The sequence below is a fragment of the Corythoichthys intestinalis genome, chromosome 8 (assembly GCF_030265065.1).
Source record: "Corythoichthys intestinalis isolate RoL2023-P3 chromosome 8, ASM3026506v1, whole genome shotgun sequence".
NCBI classification, from domain to species: Eukaryota; Metazoa; Chordata; class Actinopteri; order Syngnathiformes; family Syngnathidae; genus Corythoichthys; species Corythoichthys intestinalis.
Genome location: NC_080402.1, coordinates 37,524,693 through 37,535,274, shown reverse-complemented (window position 1 = coordinate 37,535,274; position 10,582 = coordinate 37,524,693). Strand labels below are relative to the sequence as shown.

The 10,582-nt window shown below is 38.1% G+C and overlaps 1 protein-coding gene across 2 annotated transcripts; it reads right to left on the bottom strand.

Annotated features, from left to right (window-relative positions):
* Positions 1–3,125: 3,125 nt before the first annotated feature.
* Positions 3,126–10,375, bottom strand: LOC130919881 (C-type lectin domain family 4 member M-like). 2 transcript variants are annotated; one of them, XM_057842501.1, is made up of 7 exons: positions 9,791–10,375; positions 9,553–9,673; positions 8,964–9,074; positions 8,076–8,870; positions 6,634–6,770; positions 3,980–4,095; positions 3,126–3,867 (listed from the first exon to the last, which is right to left on the bottom strand). In XM_057842501.1, exons 2-7 carry the CDS (start codon positions 9,656–9,658, stop codon positions 3,732–3,734), a joined length of 1,401 nt encoding a protein of 466 aa, XP_057698484.1. In that variant the 5' UTR covers positions 9,659–9,673; positions 9,791–10,375; the 3' UTR covers positions 3,126–3,731. The 2 variants fall into 2 exon arrangements, with proteins under 2 accessions (XP_057698484.1, XP_057698485.1); XM_057842502.1 differs by having other exon boundaries at positions 8,964–9,062.
* Positions 10,376–10,582: the final 207 nt, after the last annotated feature.

The following is a 10,582-nucleotide window of genomic DNA, read 5'->3' as shown; positions in this document are numbered from 1 at the left end:
ACTAACTGAGGGTTCGTCGGTGTATCCTGGGGCAAGATACTTCACCGTACTTGCCTTGTATGAATGGAGTGTTAGAATGAGTGGGCTGCTTGGCTGCCTTGCTTCTGTCAGGCTGCCCCAGGGCAGCTGTGGCTTCAGTATTGGTTTGCCACCATTGGGTGTGCAGAGTGAAAGAATATTGCGATATAAAGCACTTTGAATGTGCAACAAGAAAGCCCTATATAAATCCAAGGCATTATAATAATTTTTAACAAATTCTTCCGATTTTATTTTTCTGTAGTTTCAGTTTGTAAATGTGTCTTTTTCTAATACTGGTACACGAAAGTGTGACAAAGGGAGTTCAATCTCAAATGGGTTGTAAGGTGGTGGCAAGCACTTTACTGAGATCAAAGCTCATGTTGTAGAGACTGATTCTTTATAGAATCTCTCAGAAAAGGAACGTGTCCATGTGCATTGCTGCCCCTACACAGTGCTATTAAAGTCATTCACTGCCTACAGTATTTGATTGGGTGAAGTGACATATTGACAAATACAAAGATTTAAAAAAGTAACCTGCAAACCCATTATATTGAAGGTATTACTAAATGAACACATCCGAAAGAGTCACCAGTTGTAAGCAATGTCTTGGAACTACTGAACACGCAGAGTGTAAATACAGTGGGGCAAATAAGTATTTAGTCAACCACTAATTGTGCAAGTTCTCCCACTTGAAAATATTAGAGAGGCCTGTAATTGTCAACATGGGTAAACCTCATCCATGAGAGACAGAATGTGGGAAAAAAAAAACAAAATCACAGTTTGATTTTTAAAGAATTTATTTGCAAATCATGGTGGAAAATAAGTATTTGGTCAATACCAAAAGTTCATCTCAATACTTTGTTATGTAACCTTTGTTGGCAATAATGGAGGCCAAACGTTTTCTGTAACTCTTCACAAGCTTTTCACACACTGTTGCTGGTATTTTGTCCCATTCCTCCATACAGATCTCCTCTAGAGCAGTGATGTTTTGGGGATGTCGTTGGGCAACACGGACTTTCAACTCCCTCCGCAGATTTTCTATGGGGTTGAGATCTGGAGACTGGCTAGGCCACTCCAGGACCTTGAAATGCTTCTTACGAAGCCACTCCTTTGTTGCCCTGGCTGTGTGTTTGTGATCATTGTCATGCTGAAAGGCCCAGCCACGTCTCATCTTCAATGCCCTTGCTGATGAAAGGAGATTTTCACTCAAAATCTCTCAATACATGGCCCCATTAATTCTTTCCTTAACACAGATCAGTCGTTCTGGTCCCTTTGCAGAAAAACAGCCCCCAAGCATGATGTTTCCACCCCCATGCTTCCAGTTGGTATGATGTTCTTCGGGTGCAATTCAGTGTTCTTTCTTTTCCTTTCTTCTCCAAACACGAGAACCTGTGTTTCTACCAAAAGGTTCTATTTTAGTTTCATCTGACCATAACACATTTTCCCAGTCCTCTTCTGGATCATCCAAATGCTTTCTAGCGAACCGCAGACTGGCCTGGACGTGTACTTTTTTCAGCAGGGGGACACGTCTGGCAGTGCAGGATTTGAGTCCCTGGCGGCGCATTGTGTTACTGATAGTAGCATTTGTTACTGTGGTCCCAGCTCTCTGTAGGTCATTCACTAGGTTCCCCCATGTGGGTCTGGGATTTTAGCTTACTGTTCTTGTTATCATTTTGACGCCACGGTGTGAGATCTTGCATGGAGCCCCAGATCGGGGGAGATTATCAGTGGTCTTGTATGTCTTCCATTTTCGAATAATTGCTCCCACAGTTGATTTCTTTACACCAAGCGTTTTACCTATTGCAAATTCAGTCTTCCCAGCCTGGTGCAGGTCTACAATTTTGTCTCAGGTGTCCTTCGACAAGCTCTTTCGTCTTGGCCATAGTGGAGTTTGTTGTGTGACTGACTGAGGTTGTGGACAGGTGTCTTTTATACCAATAATGAGTTAAAACAGGTGCCGTTAACACAGGTAACGAGTGGAGCCCCGTTAGACCTCGTTAGAAGAACTTAGACCTCTTTGACAGCCAGATATCTTGGTTGTTTGTAGGTGACCAAATACTTATTTTCCACTCTACTTTGGAAATGAATTATTTAAAAATCAAACAATGTGATTTTCCGTTTTGTTTTTTGTTTTTTTTCCACATTCTGTCTCTCACGGTTGACATTTACCCATGTTGACAATTACAGGCCTCTCTAATCTTTTCAAGTAGGAGAATTGGTGGTTGACTAAATACTTATTTGCTCCACTGTATGTTGTTGATATAAACAAGAAGTGTATTAACATTAACCATATTTACTGTAGTTATTAACAAAAGAGAATTACAAATAAAGAAAATATACTGTAAGTACCGTAGTCAATAAGAGAAAAGAATCAAATTTTTCAGGAGTATGAAGATTTGACATCTATGATGTATGCTGCCAAAAGGGGTAGTAGAGTGAGGAAACTCACGAGCCAAAATGATTGTTTGTGAATGAACTCTCCTCAGTGTAAAATAACCACTGGTACAATTTAGTGTGGTTACCACTGCCATTATATAATTTGTCTGCAGTGAAATTAACGAGCAAAAACTCCATATTTTAGTAAAGGGATTTAAAATGTCATACGCAAGACTTATATTGGATATTTAATTATAGGCCCTTGCCCAATACTTTTGACAGTTCTGAGTAGGATCACGGTAATTGAGGTTCGGAAGGACAAATTGTTCAGGGGTAAACCAACTCTTACGAACAAATGAACATGTTTTTTCACTCAAGTTCTGCTTGGCATGTTCCGCTCCCCGCTTTCATTTCCTCTCAGAGTCAAAAGTGAGTCTTGTGTCTGCAAAGGCACATTCTTACTGACAGCACTTGTAAATATCTAATAGATTGTGCAAGTGCGCATGTTGTAATTAATCCATGGCTTGTGCAACCTCAACATGGTGTGGTGTGGTGTGGTGGGGTGGGGTGGTAAGAGGAAGACATCCATGGAAGAAAAAATGAATAGCTCATTCACACAATGGTCGGATGCACCTGGCTCTGTTTCTTGTCTGAAAGGGTCAAGATCACTAGGCAACAAACATACTGTAGAAGTGACACAATATCAAACAGATTTGAATATGTATTTTGTAACATTTATTTTTATAAGGAATAATCAGTTTCAAACCACAAACATTTTTACTTCTTGTGTTTCACAGATAAAATTTAAAACAACTTTAATTGATAATTATTATGGATTTGATTAGCTCATACAGATTGCAGAGGTGTTTATGATTTTTCAAGTATATCATTAAAAGGAATCCACAAAATGTTATCAATCAGAATAATACATGTATACATCCGGGATCAATATAAGGAACTACGAACTCTGAAGCAAGAACATAAAAACTAAAATTCTAAAATTTAATTGCATAACATTTCGTATTTTTTGTGCCTATGTCATCCATATTTCACTGTTTCACTCTTTGGCTGCAATTGATGGTGATAGATGTCCATTCCATTTTAACTAGAAGGAGGTGGCAATGAATATTTACCGCCCGCCCCTCCCAGTACAAATGCATCGGACATCTATTGCTCTCAATGGCAGCCAATGAGATAAGGGGAAAACAGCCTTGAGTTCTGTACTTTCCTTTTAAGGCCCTCTCTTTATGTGCATATATGCTTTACAGGTGCAGCTATTATTTCATCCAAGTGCAATCATTCTAAAATCACTTTTAAAAACTAATCAAAAGACAAATCTACATCTCACAAACCCAATATCTATATGAACTACAGTTTGCATCATTCCACTCGGCATTTCCTGAAGAACGGTACCAAAACTCTCCACAGTCCTGGTTGTCACTGTACCTGTTCGGTTGGCCAACAGCCCAAAACCTGCAATGTCGAGAGGTTAAAAAAAAAAACGACAAATGTAGACCTCCAAAACTACCAGTAACCCATAATCAATCGGGTTGTTAAAGTAGAATGAGAAGATATATTTTCTTACTGTAGGGACAATGGGGTCCCATCCATCCACACCCAGTGACCTTCAACTCCCTGATCAGTCAAGCCAATCCAGATTTTTTCGATACCAGGACTTGAAAACAAGTTATTGACAAATTTCTAGGGGAAAAATGCATATAGATAGCTGTAATGTTGGTAATTTATTCACAATATCGTACCATAGAAAAGAAAAAACTACAAATTTGCTTTGAAATGGGAGAAAAAAAATTAAGTGTGACCGCCAATAAATATTATATTATATTATCTTATTCGAAAGAAATATTATTAATTTGCTCAAAAAGTGTGGTTACAGAAAACCTTGTGCTTTCTACTGAGAAATGATCGATTTACAACACACACAGAAAAAAATTAAACCTTCAAGAAAAGTGGATTTCTTTTGAGCTGACTCTGCTGTATGTCTGATAATAAATATAATAATTATTATAATTTTCACTTTCACTTATTGTGTTTTTATGAATATTTTTGGGGGAAAATTTCCGGGCGTGCAGTGCACTTTAAAAATCAAACACACACTCACACACACGGAAACTTAAAGACCAAATATGAAGTAATTTCATAACATGCCAAATAGGGTCACAATTAAAGTAATTAAACATTGTCCAACAAATAAAGCATGAAAAAATAATGTATATGTTGTATATTTGACAAAATAATCGCGTTTCCGAAGTTCGAGCCTGAAAGGGGACGAACCCGGAAGTGATACGTCACACCGAGAACAGCGATGGCAGCGCGCCATACGGCCGCCATACAAAGCCCTTCAAACAATGACTCAAACAGCGATATAAGCGATGGATCTCCTCCCTTGTGCTGGATCTAAGTTTTTGAAGAGTTGGAGGAAGAAGAGGAGGTTGGAATTTTATGTTGGACCTAACATCTATTAGCCAGACGCTAATCAGGATGCAAACAATGTGCCTAGACTACCTGACATGGAATGGAGACCAGACCCATCGAGATTACAAGATTGGTAAAATATAGGCTGTTATTATTTTCATGATTTGAAAATGCAGGCATTTGCACATAATTTCATGTTTTTGTCTATCTGATCACATTGTTTAAAAAAAATAATAATCAGACTTCATGTTCATTTTGGCAGATCCGGCAGCTCTCGTGCATATAAAATAATAATATAAAAACGTTGGGGGGAAAGAAGGAGATGAGTCGTTGATGGCTTTCTCCACTTTATTGTGGCAACAAAAAGAAAACAAAATAATAGCGGACTGCCGCCACATTCGACCGCGAAGTTTTGCTTCCCGCTCATCTCGCCCTCACCTCCTACTACTCACAGCTCTCCAGTCCCAGCGTCTCTTAAACAGATCGTGCATAGTGCCTTGTTATGAGCTTTTTGTTGAAAAAGATATCGAACACACGACGTGCTGACAACTTTGTTTCTTTATTAACACATGGAGCTAACAATACGAACCCAGCTTGGGGCTCTCGGCAGGCTATGCGGAGCGATACTAGATAGAGCCTGTAGAAGTGGCGTCTAATGGCGTGAGGAAATGTAGTTTTTTCACACAAGCGAAAAGATTGCAAAGCACCACTTCAGTGTTGTCCCGAGACTACATTTCCCATGATTCACTGCGTGATCTGCGCCGCTCGCTGATTCGCTGCGAGATTGACTCAATGGCTACGCTAAACCAACATGCTAGTTTTTAACTGTCACCTGTCAGTGGCTCTCGTAAAACACAAACTAGAAGGCTATCATGCGATCACCGTGAAAGAAACGCCGAACCGTCCAAAAGCAATGCAATGCTTGAAACATGAAGGTGGAAATACATAATACAAATACAAATAAATGTGCACAAACTCACCGGCGTTGTGTGTCTCTTACGGCAACATGACCGTGAATTATCGCATCGCCGACCCGCTTGTATGCACATCGACACCCCTTTCCCAATTGACAGTGGATTAACCCTTTCGGACAAGATCGTAAATGATGCACAATTTAAACACGCTTAACCTAGCGAACGCAACAACTATGATCGGGGATTGCCACGAGTTAGCTTTCGGCTAACGTTGCCAGCTCCTACTGATCATTCCACAACAGTTGGCAGCTCTGCTTTGACAAAGTCATCAGTCATCTATCAAAAAATCACACTTACTTTTTGGCAAATCCTTGATCATAAGCAGACCGGTTGAGGAAGCAGGCATCTTCGAAGTCTTTGTAGCAGAGAACACGACTCGATGATGGCGTGAAATTCATTCGCTTAGTGCGAACAGAAGATGTCCATTTACGTGCCCTGCTATCCTTCAGCCACTCATACAACTTTTCTTTAGATTGAGAACAATACATCGCCACACACCGTCGTGGCATCTTACCGAGAAGCAATGCAACAATACTGTGTGTATGGCGGACTTCCCTCGCAGTTCTCGGTGTAACGTAATATCCGAAGATTGTAGAAGAAAAGCATTTTCGTTGTCAAGGGCGTTGGTATGGGTTAAACAAAGAATCTGGAAGGGTTGCGTTAAAAAAATAACGAAAATATGCTTATTATTGTTTAGCCATTGATATTATTCAAAAACATGGTTGGCCAACCTTACTTCACATTTGGTCTTTAAGTGTTGCTTGTATGAAAACCACCAGATTCATTTAATCTCTATGATAAAAAGATTTTGTGTAATAAAGGATCAACTCACCATTTCCTCATGACTGTTTATAATGACCAGATGTGCTTTTTTGTTTTTACAGAAATCTCTGCTCGAGTACCATGTGTCTTTGGTTTTAGAAGCAAAGTAGCAACTTGTGTCAAACTTCTTCCAGTTACTTGGACAGACTGAAAAAGAATGTTAATCCCTCACCAATCAACCCAAACAAACAAGTTGATTTTCTTACTCTCTTTGCATAATTTCTGTGGCTGATGGACTACAAGTAAAGTCAAGGTATACAAAAATAATATAATAATACTTCAGATAAACAATGCCATAATTAACTCATGAGGAAAATAATTAGAGTTGTCTGATATCGGCCTATTAAAGCATTTTAAAATGACATCAGATAATATTGACATCTGTTTTTCACAATAGGTTTTGGTCCAATATGCATGTTGCCTTAAAGTCAATGTAGAAGCCTTCTTCCGTTGTACAAGGACTGGTCACTTGCCTGGTATACCAGACTCACCGCTGTTCCAGCGATTTAGTCTGGCGACCGTCCGGTGGATCAAATTCCGAGGGCGGAGCAAGCCACAGCAAACAGACAGCGGAGTGGACCAATCAGCGACGGGCAGACAAAGTAATTAGCGACAAGTAATTAGCGTGAGCGGAGAATGGAGAAGTTTATTCAACATGGCTAGCGCGAGCCATGTTGACTGTTGTCAATGACTTGTTTCGATGTGTTTTTGGGCATTTAAAACTGGTTTTACCGCGGATTGGAACATATTCTCGGCTCTCCCATTCGCCATCTGTGTTGTTGTAAACATGACTTTCGGCGCGCAAGAGTGACGTTACTCATTAAGAACACGTCACGCAAATAAACGAATCTGATTGGACGATTGATTTTGTACCTTGCTCGAGAGGCCGTTAATGGGCTGGGTCCCAGACTATTTCTAACAGTGTTTGAAAAATACAAGGAGAATAGTCTGGCTGTGCCAGGCAAACTGGTCACAGTTTAGCACAATAGTTATGCTAATTGACCATTTGATGTCTCCAAAATAAGATGCTTGCTATGTGAGCAGACCATTTGCATTCATGGTGCAAAAATTAAATGAACAATAAATGATTGAAAAAAATAATAATTATCAACTCATTACAGATAACTACTGCATTACCAGAAAGAAAGTCACTATGGAAACTAGAAAATTAATAATATATGAAAATCTGTGCAAACGCCAAGCAAAATGCATCTTGGGAATTGTCACTGCATTGGCTTGTCCAATGATTGCCACACCAGCATATATCGGTATCAGTTTGATATCGTTATCGGATTTTTAGAGTTGGACAATATCGGGATATCGGTTAAAAGTCATTATCGGACAACTCTAAAAATAATTGTTGTTGTATGACTAGTCTGTGTTCTGAGGAGTAAATTTCGTCAAGTTTTCTTTTCAAACAATAAACTTGTTGAAGTTGATTTCCTGCATTACCTTTCGTAGTTGTGTTCAGTCTTGTGACGGTGGCTCGCAGATGGTCAACCACAGAACTCATGCTGCTGATTTCCACACTCTGCAGGTCTCTCTCTGCAGTCACATTTTTCAAGCAGCTTTCAAGATATTTCTTCTCCTCAATTACAGAATTGTAGGACGCCAATAATTTGTCAGTGGCTTTGGAAAGTGTGGTGTACGTGGCCTGTAGATTTTCTTTCTCCATTGTCAGATTTTGGTGACTGCTTGCAATGCTGTCTCTCTCACTGGAAGAGGCACGATACCTTTCCTCTAGGTGCTCAATATCCTTGATCAGACTGTTATAATCGTTTTGCAGCTTCTCTTTTGACCTTGTTGCATTATTAAATTGGTTCTGCAAATTGTCCCTCTCTTTTGTCACTGTGTCAAAGTTGGCCTGTAAGTCATTTTTGCTCCTGGCAATTGAATCATACTTCGTTTGAAGTGAGTCTTTAGCTGTCGACAAGGCTTCGTTATTAGTCTGACACTTCTCCTTGCTGGCCTTAAGCTCTTCAAGTTCTTTGCTCAGAGCAGTGTTACTGGCTTGCAGTGTGCTTTCACTCTGTTTAAGTTTGATTACTTCCTCTGATATTTGGCTGTTTGTGTTATTCATTTGATATTTTGAGTTAGACGTATTATTGTAATTTTGTTGTAAATGGTCATGAGTGATTTCCAGATTCTTTTTCTCATTCTGTGCAGTCTTCAGGTTAGACTGTAGATTGTCCATCTCCCCTGTAACAGCTTCGAACTTGTTCTGATTCTCATTGCCCACTTTCCGGCCTGTCACAGAAGATAGAAAGTTCATTTAAGTTAAAAATCTTACCCTATGAGGAACATTTAACATTTGTAGCATTGATAATAAGGTAAACTCACAGTGGACAGACTGACCAATGAGACCAGCCACCAGGACTACACACAGAAACCCAAGGGCAAGCGCAGCAACCCTAACAGGGCTGTTTCTCAGTGCATGCACTGAAAAAAAAACTTTTACACTTTTAAAGTTTAACAATATTAACACATATAACATATATTTATAACCTATATATAGCATATATAATTACTATTTAAAGCCCAGAAATAATGCACCTTACACAGATGAGCTAAAGCTTTGTCATCACTTGTATGGTATATAATAATTATTTAAAAATATAAATGAATAAATGTCCGGTCAAATTTATTTATGTAATCCTCAATCACAAAAGCATAATCAAAACAAGACCATAGCAGGAATCTACACATACAGTATGTAACCGGAATATACAATTGCAAGAAGAACCCAAAATTACCTTTGAGTATTAAAAAAAAAAAATAGAAAAAAATTAAAATATATATATTAAATTAAAAAAAAAAAATCTTAAACATACAAAATGAGTGTAGAAATGATAACAATGATAATAGAAATGGGCAAAACCTTTTGACCATTTTATTTTTTGAGCTAGGGAATAAACTGGAATTCTCTTACCAAAATTTTGAAACTTGCTGCCATCCATGAAAAGGTGCTTGTTGCCAAGATTTCCATCATCTATGTCCATAGTTGTCTCCGTCGAAGTTTGGTACTTAACTGTCATTCTTTCCTCGGCTACCTGTTTGTTATTGAAGGCAATAGTTGATCAAAATACTCTTTTCATTACAAATAAAAGCTTTCACCTTTCATTTTGGGCTCATTCAATGAAATGTGAAATATAAGATAGCAGACTTACCACACCTGCAGTGATTATAAAGATTCACTTATAAGAGAGCAGTTGGTTAAAATGTCTCTCAGCAATGTCTTGAAATGTTATCTTCGTCACACTTCTTCCACTGATCTATTCTGTGATTGTGACTACGAGAAATAAATCAGTTTCATTCATGGGAAAAAATTGATGCACAACAGAAGTGTTTGCACTATTTCACAATACGAAACAAGGAAGAAGCGATTTTACCATAGAGAAGCTGAATGTGCTGTTTTATAATGTCATACAAAAAAAGTATACATAAACTTTATAGCTGCTCTTGCTCCACAAAAAAAACATAAAACTCCTAAATATGTGGGATAAATACATACATTCTATCAAAACATTCAATACTTTAATACCATTTTATACATATACCATTTTAATACATAGTCCCTTGGTGAGTTAAAAAAAAAAAAAAAAAAAAAAAAACTGATATGAGCCCTAACTAAAATAAATAACTAAACAAACTCTACAACTGTGTTGCAAAATTGGGAAAACTTACGAAATAAAATATATTTATTTATAATAATTGTATGTACATTTGTGTATGCATATATATTATCTGCACCTATATATTTTTTTTGTGTGAGGGGGGCTACTTAATTTTTTTTTTTTTTTTTTTTTTTTTTTTAGACGTCGTTGCAGTGCGCCTTGTATTTAACATGAAACAGGATTTTGGTAATTGGCATTCAGAAAGTGATTCTTTATTTAATATCTTAGTGGATGAACATGTCAATGCACATTGCTGTTCCTACACAGTGGTATCAAACTCATTTA